The 16,325-nt window shown below is 42.3% G+C and overlaps 1 protein-coding gene across 11 annotated transcripts in view; it reads right to left on the bottom strand.

The window, feature by feature from the left end:
• Positions 1-16,325, bottom strand: part of GAPVD1 (GTPase activating protein and VPS9 domains 1) — a 51,655-nt gene that overhangs the window by 15,454 nt on the left and 19,876 nt on the right. For 6 of the 11 annotated variants that reach the window (XR_014215511.1, XM_082207667.1, XM_082207662.1 and 3 more), the window contains exons 7-14: positions 15,192-15,272; positions 12,420-12,580; positions 11,322-11,451; positions 10,902-11,030; positions 9,403-9,576; positions 7,581-7,721; positions 4,626-4,760; positions 3,337-3,456 (exon numbers count right to left, since the gene is read on the bottom strand). Coding sequence is in view for 10 of the 11 variants with exons in the window: in XM_082207667.1 (XP_082063793.1) it covers positions 3,337-3,456; positions 4,626-4,760; positions 7,581-7,721; positions 9,403-9,576; positions 10,902-11,030; positions 11,322-11,451; positions 12,420-12,580; positions 15,192-15,272 (1,071 nt within the window). In the remaining variant the exon portion in view is untranslated. Of the gene's footprint in view, positions 1-3,336; positions 3,457-4,625; positions 4,761-7,580; positions 7,722-9,402; positions 9,577-10,901; positions 11,031-11,321; positions 11,452-12,217; positions 12,331-12,375; positions 12,581-15,191; positions 15,273-16,325 lie in introns of those variants that run through there. The other 5 variants (XM_082207664.1, XM_082207668.1, XM_082207663.1 and 2 more) reach the window with 4 other exon arrangements.

Genomic DNA, 16,325 nt, shown 5'->3' with positions numbered 1-16,325 from the left:
GAATTCCCCCCCCCCTTACAGTGAATTTCAGTTTACAGATTTGGGTGCGGGAGGACAGCATTCCTGATAGGGATGACTCCCCCTGCTGGGTCTTGTGTCCACTCCAGCTGGAGTCATCCTGTCTCTCCAGACTGAGTGTCAGAAAGTAAGAACACCTCAACCCCCAAGAAGTTAAGGAGAACCCATAGATACTCAGCACTAGGAATGAAAACACTCATACAAACCGCAAGACATTAGGCAGAAACTCAAAGGTAACCCCCACCAAACTCCTTCCCATACAGAACTGCAACCGATTGTAACCTCTGGGTGTTCCCTCTTTCCATTTTCCACCTCAATCCTTTGGCTCATTTTCTTCATCTTCATCAAACATTGATCTGATCATTTTTAATAGTTCAGTCATCAACTGTTTAACAATACCAACAGTCACTGTTTGAAACAAAACTACCTTTTCCATACTGGAAGCTTTTAATGTTATGGATATTATCAGCCACTCAACCCACCTTAATGTTTTCCCTTTAAAATCACAGTTGTGACTATGCCATCTCAAAGCAAATTTCTTTCTCTCAGCTAATTATGGCCATTTGACTTTCACCAGTTCTTTAATGGCAAGAAACAAAAAAAGCATTAAATGTTTTTCAAATACGAGTTCCTATCGTCCATTTTAATCTTTCTTGTCCACCATAAATCAAGCCTTTCCACGTTCCTTTAGACATTTTAACAATTAGTTTCCTTTCTGTTTCATTAACAACAGAAGGTGTCTACCCCATCTGTTCTAAAAGGAAGGGGAAGGTTGTGATTTAAGAATTGCAAGGTGCCTGAAAAAACTGGGTCAAATCCCCTACTACACACTCCCCTTTACGAGAACAGCAGGTGGGGGGGGGACACAATGAAAAACTAAAGGTGTGTCTTAGGGCTGGGCGATGTATCGATACATCATCCAACACTGGTTTGTGGATCACATCATGAGAACCATTACAGAATGATTGAGCTGGCAATGTATTGCAAAGCACAGCCTTCAAAACTACAAGGGGCGGAATAACTGAGTCCTCTGGTGGCTGGCTGCCTACCTGCCCTTTCGGCTCCCTTTCCCCTCCAATGGCAGAACACTCTCACTCCCAGCCTCGGTGCCCCCCTCTAACCATGGTGTCTCTACCTGATGCAGAAATCACAGGTGGGCTGGATAGTTCTGTTGGTTAAAGTGTGGTGCTGATAACACCAAGGTTGCAGGTTCAATCCCCATATGGGGCAGCTGTATATTCCTGCATTGCGGGGGGTTGGACTAGATGATCCTCAGGGTCCCTTCCAACTCTATAATTCTATGATTCTATGATTCTTCCTTCTCCCTCTGTCTAGGGAGGGGTGGAAGGAGTTCACCCTCCAAACACGAGGGATGAGGAATTTGCAGTGCACATAGCACACACCTATTAATCTCCATGACTGCTGCTCTGCCCAATCTCCCCTGCTCCACCCTACATAGTTCCATGTTTCAGACACTGTGATATATCACTAAAATGCAATGTTTAGCTGGTGATATACCACAATGTTGAAAACCAGATAGTGTGAATAATGGAAAACAAAATGGTAGGTGTGATGGTGCTGGAGGGTGGGGGAGGCAGGCAGGGGGAAACATGCAAGACACATTCAGAAACAACCAAGGAAGAGCAGAAAAGTAAAGAGAGGACTGAGATTGTATACAGAAAGAAAAATCCACAAAAAACAAGTACTCAGACAAGTGTTTCTCTCCATACACAGGGAGAGACGTGAAGACCCAACCATCCCTAGCAACATGAAGGGCCAGTCTGGAGAAACAGGATGACTCCTCTCCCCTGGATAGGACACAATAATTTGAAGACCTTGACTGCCTCCAGCAGGCGGGTCATCCCTATCAGGAATGTCATCACCCTCCATCTGATAAATTCATTTTTTTTTATAATATTTTTTATTAGTTTTACAAAAGTTTTTATAACAGACAAACACAAAAAAGAAAACAAACAAACAAACAAGTATAATTTCATAATGTCATTTCATAAACTTCTTTCCTCGGACTTCCCCATACCTCCCCTTTCTGCATCCTCATGTCCAAATTTTATAGCAACTTATAAATGTTTTTTCCAACTCTAATTCGTCATAGTCCTTTCTTATTCTAATCTTATATTACTGCAACCCTTTCTCTCTATAGAATCTCGACATTCTAAACTTCATCAAGTTTATAGTAGTCCTTAAGATAAATCTTGAATTTCTTCCAATCTTCTTCCGCAGTCTCCTTTCCCTGGTCTCGAATTCTGCTCGTCATTTCCGCCAATGTCATATAGTCAATCACTTTCATCTGCCATTCTTCCACGGTGGGTAGATCTTGTGTCTTCCAATACTTTGCGATCAGTATTCTTGCTGCTGTTGTTGCGTACATAAAGAAAGTTCTATCCTTTTTTTGCACCAATTGGCCGACAATGCCCAAGAGAAAGGCCTCTGGTTTCTTAAGAAAGGTATATTTAAATACCTTTTTCATTTCATTATATATCATCTCCCAGAAGACCTTAATCTTCGGGCATGTCCACCAAAGATGATAAAAAGTACCTTCAGTTTCCTTACATTTCCAGCATTTATTGTCAGGCAAATGGTAAATTTTTGCTAGCTTAACTGGGGTCATGTACCACCTGTATACCATTTTCATCACATTTTCCTTTAAGGCACTACATGCCGTAAATTTAATTCCGGTGTTCCACAACCTTTCCCAGTCAGCAGACATAATATTATGACCAATGTCCTGTGCCCACTTAATCATAGCTGATTTAACTATTTCATCTTGTGTGTTCCATTTCAACAGCAAGTTATACATTCTTGACAAATTCTTAGTATTGGGTTCTAGCAGTTCTGTCTCGAGTTTTGATTTTTCCACCTGGAAGCCAATTTTCCTGTCTTGTTTAAAAACCTCCGTTATTTGATAATAGTGGAGCCAATCTTGTACTTTGGGTTTTAGTTTTTCATGGCTCTTTAATTTCAGTTTCTCTCCATCCTGTTCTAAAATCTCACAATACTTTGGCCATCCGACCTCCATATTAACTTTCTTATGGGCCTTCGCCTCTAAGGGTGACAACCATCTAGGGGTTTTGTTTTCCAACAGGTCTTTATATCTCATCCAAACATTGAACAACGCTTTCCTTACAATGTGATTTTTAAAGGCACTATGCACTTTGATTTTGTCATACCATAAATATGCATGCCAACCGAATGCGTTATTGAAACCTTCTAAGTCCATCTGATAAATTCAAATGCTTTCAGGACTGACGTTTAAGCTGCCAGGAAACTCACCGCGGGGTGGCCCATGCTTCCCCTTACCATGAGCTGTTTCGTCCATGTCGGGGCTGGTTACTGAATCCTTCCCACCAAAGTCAGAGCTGCACTCGGATCGGAGGTCCTCAATCTTGTTTGGGATGTCTTCAGAGGTTGCGCTAATGCCTTAGGAGAGAACAAGAGACCTCGCTGAAAGGGAAGCCACCAAGTCTGAAGACATTCAGCACAACAGTAACTTACTAGACCACTGGAGTGGATATCTGTTCGAGCAATGAATGCATGGGATTTATAGGACAAGAGCCTCCTCCTGCTCTCCACATCTAGAACCCTGTCCAGCAAGACCAAACTCTAACCTTGAGGAAGTAATCCAAGCCATGCAATTTCCCCTCCTTTATTTTACAGCTGGATTATGAGTTCCTCCTGCTTCAATTATTCTATGGGAATCTGACTAGTCCAGAAAGCAGAATGACGACAATGAATGCTTTGGGTTTAACTCTTTAATTCTCATCCCCAATTAAATCTCTGAGGAGGAATATATAATTGCATTTCCTTGCCTTCATGCCATGTTATCAATCTCCACACCCCTCTCTGCCAACCCTCACAACTTACGAGCAGGAACTCTCCTCCTCTTTTCAGCAAGAAACACACACGAAGACCACCCTCCTACAGTGCTTACTGACTTTTCCTTTACCCAGGCACTAACCCTGTCAGGAATCTTAGACCAGCTAAAATTCTTCCGAGGGTGGTGAGTATATGTCTGGCTTTGAAAGGCTGCCATTTGTGGGGAGGCAGCAAAACAACTCTCACAAGAGCCATCTTAGCATGGAGCCAAGAGGAGAGAAGCAATTTTGAGAAGCTAGACCATCCCCTGAAAAAGGACTTGGCCTTCTTATGGATGACAATCCCATATACAAGTTTTACAAAGATGCCAAACACTTATAAGAGACACACAATTAGGAACACAGGAAAGTGCTTTTCATGCCAGATCAGATTGATCCATCTCTGACTGACAGTGGCTCTCCAGTCTCACAGGCCAAGAATGCTTCCCTCCTTTTCACCTGCTCCCTGACCCTTTTGTCTAGAGATACTATTGATTGAACCTGGGATCTTTTCACATGCAAAATGCATGCTCTGCCCATATGAGCTAAGGTCACTTCCCCAGTTCTCAAATCCCTGGCATCTCCAGCAGCAGGGCTAAGGAAGTCGCCTGCCTGAGATCTTGGACTGCTGCTGCCATTCAGGATAGACAATACCAGGCTAGACGGACAAGCAGTCTTATTAGACATAACACAGCTACAACTGTTCACATAATGTATTGTTTTCTGAGGTCTCACCTGATACGACACTGAGGCCTGGTGTGCTGGGGCGGGAACTGACCTCCCTCACATCTGTGTCATCAGAGGTGCTCCCCACCCCAGAGCAGCTCTCAAGCTCCTGCAGCCTCTCCTCTTGCTTTAGATCTGGGGCCTCTAAATTGTGGGTGGGGAGAAATACAACACACAGGTCACCTTCTAGATACAGTAGTCTTGTAATTTTACATCCAGTTTTCACAAATTTCCTACCATCCGTGAACGCTTCCCAAACATTGGAACCCCAGTGCAGATGCCACAGAGTCATGTTCAATTCACATGGTACATTGACCTGGATCTCTTGGCCTTATTATCACCCCCACATGAACCCCCTAGAAGAGGGAAGGTGAATTTGTGGCCCTCCAGGTGTTTTGGGGCATCAGCTCCAAACAGCATAGTCAAGAGTCCAGGGTATCCAACAACATCTGGAGAGCATCAGCTTGGGGAAGGGCTGCCCCAAAATGTACTCATCACCCTTCCTTGCAGCTGCATGTTGGAGATCTAAGTAGCAGGCAAGCTGCCTTTCAGAGAAGCTCCCCTGATGTTAATAATCTCCCCTTTGTGGAAAATCTCCTAACTAAAAACCTCAGAATTCCCTGGAGCAAGGATCCCCAAATTTTGGTATGTGCATCACCAGTGGTCCACAAGCTTCATTTAGATGGTTCATAGCATGTCTACATTAAATATTCATACAGATTTTTAACAGTATGTTTATTGCTACTTTTATTTCTTCTGTATTGGTCTTTTACTGTATGACAATTTGATTCTATGGAATTCAAAATACGTAAGAACAAAAATACAAATGCACTTAAAAAATCATGTGGCATCTACCATAGTGCATTATAATCGCTACAACAGGAATAAAAATCAACAAGAAAAATCACTAAGACTCTCAGCAGTTTTCAAGTGGTCCATAAGGAAAATAGTTTGGGATCGATCCATGGCCCCAGAATACAAGGTTTTGTGTAGAGAATTAAGGAAACATTTGCATGGGTGAGTAGGCAGAATGGAAGACCAGGGGAGGCTACTCTCCCATGGGAGGCTTCTAGGTTGCCTCATTTGAATGGCCCCACTGTCTGGAGAGGAGCAACCCAACAAACGGTATCTTCCTCCACCATAAAGAAAAAGAAAGTGTGTGCATGGGTGAATTAACTGTTGAGAGAAGGCACTACTTGTACTAGTTGACTACAGTTGCCCATACATTGGTAACCTCACGGTTGAAGCACTAATATGTACTCTCTTTGTGGCTACCCCTTGGGGTTGATTTGGAGGCTACAGCCAATGCAAAACAAGGAAGCTAGTGTGTTTGTGGGGGCAAACTATCAGCAAGTATATAATACCTTGCTTGTGGGATTTGTACTGGCTGTCTATTTGCTACTAGGCCAAGTTCAGGCGTTGGTACTAACACATCCATCCCTATACAGCTTGAGACCAGGTTACTTAAAACACTGCCTTACACCCGCAGACCACTGAAGTCCGCAGGAGAATCTCTCCTGCAAGTTACAAAGGTCTCAAAAGCTCACTCCACAGTAACGCAGAGCAGGGCATTTAGTGTGGCTGCCCCATTCCGTGGAATAAAAAGCACCCACATTCTGCCCTTTCTGGAAATAACGCAAGTTATTTTTGTTCTGATGGGCTTCCCCAGGTGAATAAATGATCGTTTACTATGAGTGTCCACTTGTCATGGTTTTAGCCTTGTTTTAAATGTATTTGTGTTTTTGTGTTGTGTGTAAATCACCTTTGGACGGTGTTTTAGTAGGAGATTAATAAATTAGCTGTATAATATTTATTAATATAGCACCCTCAGCAAAAAGCACATTACAGAATTTCATAGGCAGCAGACAGGTCCCTGGCCCGGAAAGAGCTTACAGATCTAATAGGGGTGGAGAGAGGGGGTGAAGATGGATAGAGGCACCTGCAGCTCCATGTGCTTATTTTATTTAACAAAATTTATAATCCTCCTTACTAGAACAATGGACCTCTAAGCAGAGTACATGACAGTCTCAAGTGTTAATTTAAAATAGCAATAAAAGCAAATATCAACAGGCTACATAAATTAAAAAATACAATAAAAAATCAGTAATTTTGAAGCATACCTACTAAAACCACGTGCCTGGGCAGGATTGCTGGAACAAAAAAGGTTTTAGCAGGCACCGAAAACAGTACAATGAAGGTATGCCTGCCTAACGTGCATGGGAGGGAATTCCAAAGCACAGGTGCCACCACCCTTGAAGCTTAAGGTTTAAATTAATTAAAGTGGGTTTAAAGGAATGAAGACAAAGAGAAACGGTTCTGTATACACCTCTGGGAAAGAGTTCCAGGCACAAAGGAGAGAGCACAGAAATGTTTAAGGAAGCAAAAGACCTCCAGCAGCTAAGGGTGGTAAGAGTCGAAGGAACAGAGGCCATGGGCAAGAATATAATTGGAAGCAAGGGCCTAGAAGAGATGGAGAAATGTCACGGAGCGCATTTAAAGTTAATGACAAGGAACCGTGTCCAACATTATTCCTACACAGAGTAGACCCATTGAAACAGCTGGGTGTGACCATCTTAGCTTTATTAATCTCTATGGGTCTACTCTAAGTAGAACTTAGCTGGACAGAATCCAGAGATTTTGCCAGATATGAAAGGGATTGGAAGTTAGGGAAGGATTATTTATTTTATTTTGTATACTGTTTTGGCACAGTTGTCCCCAAGCAGTGCACAGAAGACCCACAATAAGACTAAAAATGCGTTAAAACTATAAAATCAATTTAAAAGCCTGCTGAATTTTTTTAAAGTCTCCAGTAAGAAGTTCAACAGAGATGGGAAGTTCAATATGGAAATGAAGTTAAGTTTCCTTAACCAAAGAAACCAGAAGGTAGCATTCCTTCATAATTATAACCCTGCTTGTGTGGGACATACAGACAAATCAGTTATCTTTAAAGCTGAGGAGTCTAACCTGAATCACTTGGTAGCACTTCAACGCTCCAAGCTTCACTGGTGGTTTCCGAGATGGTTGAGCCTGTGCAGGGGTCAAAAAGCACCGATCCAGAACCAGGCAAACACAGCAAGCTTCCCAGCATATTCTCAGCTGCGGCACCTGAGGAAGCAACCCACAATTTGTTAATGGCAGGGAGGTACCCAAAGGCAATTACATATACCCTTTATCCCTCATGTTAGCTCTGAAAGGATCCATTTTCTGGCTGTCCAGTAGCGAATGTGCAAGAGGCAAAAACCTTATCCACCTGGAAAACATTAAGTTGCCCCTATTCTCACTAAGGGGACGCAGATGGCGCTGTGGGTTAAACCACAGAGCTTAGGACTTGCTGATCAGAAGGTTGGCGGTTTGAATCCCCGCGATGTGGTGAGCTCCCATTGCTTGGTCCCTACTCCTGCCAACCTAGCAGTTCAAAAGCACGTCAAAGTGCAAGTAGATAAATAGATACCTCTCCGGCGGGAAGGTAAACGGTGTTTCCATGCGCTGCTCTGGTTCGCCAGAAGCAGCTTAGCCATGCTGGCCACATGACCCAGAAGCTGTACGCCGACTCCCTCGACCAATAAAGCAAGATGAGCACCGCAACCCCAGAGTCGGTCACAACTGGACCTAATGGTCAGGGGTCCCTTTACCTTTATTCTCACTAAACAACATGGGCCACCACCCATGAGAAGCTTGCAATCTTTTAAGAATCTAAGAAGTGCCCTGCTGGATCAGGCAAATGGCCCATCTAGCACAGCATTCCAGTCTCAGTGGCAAGCCTGTCGGAAATTTGCAAGGAGGATCCAAGAACAAGAGCGCTCTCCCCTCCTGATGTTTCCAGCTAACTGGAATTCAGAAGGATTACTGTCTCCAACTGTGGAGGCAGAATATAGCCATCATGGCTAGCAGCCCTCTTCTCCATGGATTTGTCTAATCCTCTTTAATGTCATCCAAGTTGGTGGCCTTCACTGCTTCTGTGAGAATTAGTTCCAAAGTTTAACTCTGCAGTGCATGAGGAAATACTTTCTTTTATCCGTCCTGATTCTTCAACATTCACCTTTACTGGATGTCCACATGAGTTACCCCGATTTCATGTATTACTCAAATTGCATGATTCCTTCCCACATCTGTGGGGTGGAAGTGGGCCACTGGCAATGGAAGTAACCATACAATGAGCTCCTGCTTATTACACTTACACCCTGCTCTTCCTATAGAATGCTAAGGGAAATGTCTATGCAGCCCTCTATTGGTTCTTCCATCCAAGCAAATCCTGTCTAAACCTGAGTAGCTGTAACCATGTTACTATATCAGGTGCTGTCAAGACCATGCATCCTACATTTAGCACTGCGAGGCAAAACAACCTTCTGGGGAACTGTGGTAAAGCACTCCATGCAGAGAATCCTTTAACCCAGTCTGTAAATTGCATGAATATGCTTTAAATGACCTCCTCTGCTCCTCCCTGCTAGCGCTGGGAGGAAAGAAAGTGCAACCCGTAAACTGATGTTATATCTGGACAAGATCATAGTTTTGCATTGCTCCCCAGAAACCATGATCTGTAGCCAAGATTTGTTCTCAACCTGCTGATCATGATTTGTTAAAAGGTGTTTCCTAACTTTGAACAGTTGCAAGATATTTCCTGACTTAAGTAAATGTATAGTTTCAACCTTAAAGCATGGCAACAATTGTGCGGTGCGCTCTTTTTGGGTACCTGCTTCAAAACACACATCCCAATACAGAGTGCAGGCACCTCACTGCTTTGCAGAAGGACCAGTGTTTTTCTTGCATCAAACAGCAGACCAGTTACCTGCAATTTCCTGCAAGCGGTCCTCGTCAATATTTGGATCGAAGTCGCTCCCCAGAACATCAGTGCTCCAGGTCTCGCTCACAGTCTCAGAGATATCCCTGTCCTCTGTTAACCCCATCATGTCACGGATCTCAAATTTACGGAGCTTATCATCAAGGTTATCCTGAGTGGTTGCTATTGTAAAAAGATCAGAGTTTGGTTAAAACACTCTGCATCCCTACACAATTATTTCATAGCTTGTGTTTTTAAAGGTGGGGAACTGAGGTAAACATGAGGCAGGATGACCACATAAAAAGAAGACAGAAGGCTTATTGAACCTTTAACAGAAGCAGGAATTTTGGCAGGCATAGCTTATCAAACAGGGATGAGGGGGGAAATCATCTGCCAGAATTCCCCCTTCCACTCAACTGTTACAGATACAAGATCAATGTCCTTCTTTGTATTTGATCACCCCTGGAAAGAGAAGGACAATGCATAGGTGAAGAAGAAATCCAGAGAAAGTGGGTTGTACCCAGTGCTGCTGTTACTCAAAGTTAGACACACTGAAATTAATGTACACAGCTCACTTAGGAACATCAATTTCAATGGGTCTAGGCTCAAATAGAACTTGGTTGGAGACAACCCATTTTAGCATCTAAACCATCTTTCACCACACTTGAGTAGACCACAGTTGAAGCAGCCAACTCTAGGCTTCCATCCTTGGCATGCATCAAAACCATTAGCTCCCAAGGTATTAGGAACAGCACAAGTAGCACATTCTGTTTACAAACATGAAGTAAGCACACACACGTGACTGGTCTGCATGTCAGAATATGGTTTACTGCAACCATGCAGTCTCCAGAAGACAAGCTTGCACCTGCTTTACTTCCTGGGCTTTTCAGGTCAGTGCAGGTTGTCCAAATACTGAAACTGTGCTTTAGGTTTTCCTCTTTAATCATGACCTGCAACTTGGGGGGTGGGGAGGAGGACAATGTATACTGCCCTAGGCTTCTTATAGAGTAAAAGCGGGAATAGGTTCCAAGTTTGCTTATTTTCCTAATGCATACCCACCCGCTTTTATTTTGCACTGTGTCTTTTTAGACACAGTGGAACCTCGGTTTTTGAATGTAATCTGTTCCGCTCGACTTCCAAAATGTTCAAAAACCGAGGATCAAAGGGCTGTCAGCAAGTTCAACGGGGAAAATTGAGAAATGTGCCTCGGAAGCCGTTCGACTTCCGAGGTGCGTTCAAAAATGGAAGCATTCACTTCCGGGTTTTCGGCATCTGGCAGTCGAGACGTTTGAAAACTAAGGTTCGACTATAATAAATTTGAGAGCAGGGACCGATCACTGGTATTAGCAAGTCACTTTTTTGCCACTGGCGTTTGTAAGACTTTTTGTGTGTGTGAAGAGTGGGATTAAAAAATCTTTTAAACTAACTAAATAAGCATAAACCAAAAAAGACAGTGAGTTCAGCATCTGCGAGCTACACCTTGGGCTGTGTTCATTGTCAGCACTAACCTTGCTCATGCTCCAACAGTTGCAGGGCTTCCACCCCATTGCTCCCTGATGGGCCGCCTGCACCAAGTTCGGACACAGATTCCCCCTCCAAGTCCAACGATGACACAGAATTGGATCGATTTGAAGGGCCTGTTGGAAGGAGATGGTGCTATTTAGCCTGATCTCACCACACCCAGTAAGAAGAAATATACACCCAACTAAATGCAACCAGGAACCAAACAGAAGTCATTAGACAAGGTGATCAAAAAGAAAACTGCACCAAAAAGTTATATAAAAAAACAACAACACCAAAACATTATTGGCCAATGGAATGAGCAGCTATCACAGCATTTATAACAGTGGCTGAGATACAAAGCACACACCAGCTACAATGAACAGAAGCTCCTATTAAATATTGCCTGACAGACAAGAGGCCATCACCTTCAGATATTCCTTCCAGATTATCACTGCAGAGGGAAAAGCGCAAGGTTTTATCAGGTTTACCGTGGAGTTTGGTTTCATCAACAGGGACATCTCCTTGCCCTCCGTCAGCAAGCTGCATGTTTAAAACCTAGGAAAAGGGGGTGGGAGTGATCAGCATTTTGGTCATGGATTGAAATTGTCAAGAAAGAATTGTTGTTTGCCAAATACCTTTAAGCCAGAATTTTTAACTTAAGAGTCTCTCTGGCTTCTAGTGCCATCAAACTTTTGGATTGTAGCGATTTGGTATCAGAACTGCTTCTCCAATTTGTTTGGAGTCATTAGAACATAGCAGACATCCCATACTAAATTAAACTGTCTATATTTAAGAAATAATAGATGTATATTCACTAACAACGGCAAATACAGAGCTATCATTTTTGCCAAGTGCTTGTGAAGCCCATCATAAATCTAACATTTACATCACAGGATCCTTTACATCTTCTTCTTCACCTTCATATTGGGGGCGGGGAGATGAGGAGGTGAATTATCAAGCTGCCATGCGTCTGTCTTAACATTTATTGTCCTGACTATAGAAGTGATAGGCACCTCACCCAGAAAGCCCACATCCAACAACTGTTCAGATGTCACATGAAATCATGGTTTACTGTGACATGAATGAGCGCTCTCATATGGCTGAGGGAAGGAGCTCATAAGCTTTTGCTTCTGGTTACCCACAGCTTGTTGTGTTTAACCCAAAACTTATTTTGGGTTCAAATAACAAGTTATTATGAACTTCTTTTTTAAAGTCAACTTCAAAGTACAATTTCTGAAACTGGCTTGCTTAAACTAAACATTGTTAATGCTGACCATGGTTTGTGGGTCCAGACAATATATACTAACTGCAGTTAACCAAACCCATATGCAAAGGAAGTACTACTTCATGTTTGCTGAAAGCTGGATCAAGGAGGGACAGATACTTGTTTGCTGTTGGAAAACAGTAGTTAATGTTTTCATAGTTCCACAGCACCTAGTACTATCTGAATTTAAGGTAGCATCCTGTGTTGCACAGCACCTACTTTCACCTACACAGATCTCAAAGCCTCGCTGGGTCAATACCTCGTTTTCTGACATCATTCCTGGAGTTATTTGGGGCCCAGTCCCGAGAGAAATAACCAATACTTCTTCTGGTTGAACTTCTTGTATCGTCTCCTGGGAGAATCCATCATGGTCTGCATGCTGGTCCACTTGAATATTCGATCGGCTCCGGCTTCGGGTAGCTGGAACATTTTAGGGGGATTGTTTTATAAAGGATTTTTGACTGGCAAAAATGCAAGATCCATACAATAGGGTGATGCTTAATACAAGGATGCTGAGCAAAAGGCAAAAATGGCTTTGAAAGACTGTCACGAAGTGGTGCTATATGATGCCACCCTCCAGCTGTTAAGTATATGCAAGGGAGGGTTGCCTTGCAAGCATCAAGCCAGCACACTATGAGCCTTCAGGAAGAAGGGTCAAGGAAAACCTTACATGTACACCTGCCCTCTGGCTACCAGGCATTAACCACAGTTGTTTAAGTGTCTCATAGATCTTCCAACAGTCCTGTGGACAGAAGCTTTATACATTAATTCTGCAGAAGATGCTTTACCGGCAGGTGGGTTTTGCCACATCTGAGTGCTGCAAGGAGCAAGAGGAAAAATCCCTGCCGAAATCCCTGCTTCTGTGTAATTACTCAAGGCACAGGGGCATCTTCTCCAACCATCCAAAGGGGGAACAAAGTTCTTCTTGCATTGTTTACTACTCCCTTTTGTAAAATCACTAGGGAGGCATAAGTAGGAATTTAGTTACTCCTACTTCCCTGGTTTTTGTTCATGCTTTATTCTCAGGAAAGACGAAGTGTCTGTCGTTACATCTCCTCTGCCCTAATGCAACACAATCTCTGGTAAAATTTCCAGAGGGCACCAGTTTAGTGGGAAAATAGCTGCCTTGCAGTGGTTAAAGAAGAAATATCCCCCAGTGTTTGGACTGCTGGTAGGGAGAAAATAGTCAGGCTCCCCCATAAAAATGGGAGGGTTAAATATATTTAATGGAGTTACCTCAATGAGAGATAATTAGTTCCTAGATACAAGTAATGAAATAGCCAGTGTCTCTTCACAACTTGAAGCAAATGTATGAGAAAGGAAAAGGCCTTCCTCTCACAGCAAGGGGAAAAAGTCACACTGGCAGCATTCAGATCCTGCTATTTAGACAGCTGCTTGAAGAACTCCATGCCAAAAACCACAGTATTACCAAGAATGAGGGCCCCGTATCTTGGGTAATATCTAAATGCAGACATAGCACCAGAAAGAGTCCCAAACAGCCAAGCATAAACCAGGGGGGGGGTGCAGAAAAATCTTACGTTTCCTCTGCCCCCGTCCCAAAAAAAAGAAATCAAGCTCTTTTCAAAAAATAAAATGCATAACATTGGAATAAAGCATAAAATGCTTCAAACAGAAACACAGAAACTTTCAAAACTTTTACTACATTAAGACAGACTTCTACATACACAACACAGAACAAAATACATGATGGAATTTCAAGTCTACATCCCTGCTGGAGTTCCGTTCCAGACAAGGATGACTCTCTAATTCTTGCAAGATGGCAAGTTTACACAGACCAGCAAAAGTAAGTGGTATTCTTTTTGCTTGAACGGAACCATTTCACGCAGCAAGAGAGTTATATGTTTGAACATTCCCCAGGTTTTTTTTAAGTCTATCTGTAGAAAGATAATACATCTGCAAGGTTAGACTCAACTCTTCCACCTCACATGCCAATTTTCAAGGTACAGGGCGTTTGGGGTTTTTTTTTACAGGGTGACATGTACCGGTAAATATGAAGAAAAAACACCACCCCATTCCATCTGCAACATTAACACTTGAATTTGCCAGTTGCATAAACTATCCCAAAGGGTAGCTGGTCATCACAACTGAGAAGTTAAGCCATTTTTGTCAAAGCACTCTGCCTTGAGGATGTTTTTGAAAGCTGGGGATAATACATTTTTTAATAAAATAATAATAATAATAATAATAATAATAATAATAATAATAATAATAATAGGCATCTAGAGAATAGGTTGCTGTTATTTAGAAAGACTTAAAAGGAAAAAATGCACATGATGATTCAAAACCAGCTAGGCATAAATGGAGTTTACATGAAAGAAGGTTGTCACCAGGAATGTTGGTCTTGGAAAATTATGAGGATGATAGACCACAAGAATTCAACAGCCCAGGGAGTGTTTGAACTCTTCTTTGGGTTGTGGACAAAGGTTTAAGGTGTGGTGGATTTCTTCAATATACACACAATTGTGATGTTTGAGGCAGCTTCACTTGATCAGCTGCCACTGGGGGACCTAAATGCCAAGAAATTAAGCCATGTTCTCAGAGGGAAAGCATGTCTCCATTATCAGAGGTGGATGCCTAATTCAGCGAGAAGAACAGGGTGCCTATTCTCTAGCAAACTATCTGAACACTGCACAAACATTTTTGACACATTCTTTTTACATCTCTTCACATGTGGACTATCAAAGCATATAATATAATTACCACCACAAAAGGTCCATGCAGGATTCTGACCCAATATTCAGAACCAGCAGGCTCCTTTCCACCACCCACTTGCACAAATCTTAAAAGTCAAGATCCTAAGTCAGAGTTTCATTCATGCACAAAGTCTGACCCAACCTTTCCAACACTTTTTCTAGATATAAAAAGCTTTAAAAATAGAAAGCAAGCTTCTGAACAGAACAAAAGGAAGATGCCTTTCTTTTAAAAAAGCAGCTGGTGTGGACACAGACGTGCAATGCAACAGCATGGCTTTGCAGAAACACTGAGAAAGAGGAAGGATTCAGTTACCCACCAAATGGGGTTACAAGGTTTATGTGAGCTGTCAGGTTGGTGGCAGACGTATCCCAGGCAGTGATGGCTGCCAACTGTTGTCCTGAGTGGACAGCATTAAAAAAGAAACACAGGTCAAACCGTTGGGAGGAGATAAAACATGGTTCAGTTGTAAAATAAGCACATAATACAAATGCGTCATTTGGAGTGAGGTGGAGGAGTCAATAATTATTTGAGACTGTGAGGTTCTGGCTTTACAACAATTCAAGTTCAGCTTTATGTAAGGATGTGTGTCAACTGCAATTTGGCATGGATGCAGAAAATCCAAAGAATGCAATACTGGGAGCAGAAATCGTCGTATTGAGGATATACAGAGATATTTTTAGGGAAAGTTACTATACTTCCTGATTGTGAAGACATACTTGCAAACATGTCTGAAGAGATCTCAGAAGCCAAAAGAGATGCTAAATGTCTAGCAGACATAACAAGTGGAATCCAGTTCCCCTTTTAGTTATTTGCTCTTCTCCTTGACTATTATTATTTAAAGTTATAAGTTGCTTTTTGTACAAAAGTAACTCAAACAACTTACAGCAATGGAATAAATCATGTAAAAGTTGTGCAAGTAAGCATTTCTGAACTTTACCGCTACCCTCCTGTCAACTGCACAATGTACACAGCCCTGAACGTATAGCAGGAACAATAGCAGCCCACCACAAAAAATGCTTCATTTCCTATTTAAAAATGGGTCACTTACTATGACAGGCTGTGCCATCAATGAGCTGAAGAGAGGCATTTTTTAAGTAAGCAAATCAACAGGAATAGAGAGTGGGATAATGTGCATTTACTGCTTAGGCTTTGGAACGAAACAGGTACATATACAAGCCTTCCACAACCTGCTTTCCTCCAGATGTTTTAGACTACAATTCCCATCAGCCCCTGACAGTGCAATTCTCTTACACTAAAGAAAGGTATCACCCTGTTTGTCTTGTTGGCATTAATTGAAGGCCTCCCTTTTTCAACAAGTATTTTAGGTGGATCTTTACCCCAGTCTGTATCCCTATTAGATTAGAAAATGGGTATTTTACATATGAAATAGTTCTTTGGTGCCCAGTTAAAACATTGTTATTCACCCAGGTCTTTGGAGTTTAATTCTCTG

Source organism: Podarcis vaucheri (genome assembly GCF_965113315.1).
Source record: "Podarcis vaucheri genome assembly, chromosome: Z".
NCBI lineage: Eukaryota > Metazoa > Chordata > Lepidosauria > Squamata > Lacertidae > Podarcis > Podarcis vaucheri.
The sequence above is the reverse complement of the archived record's forward strand: the minus strand, read 5'-3'. Positions and strand labels throughout refer to the sequence as shown.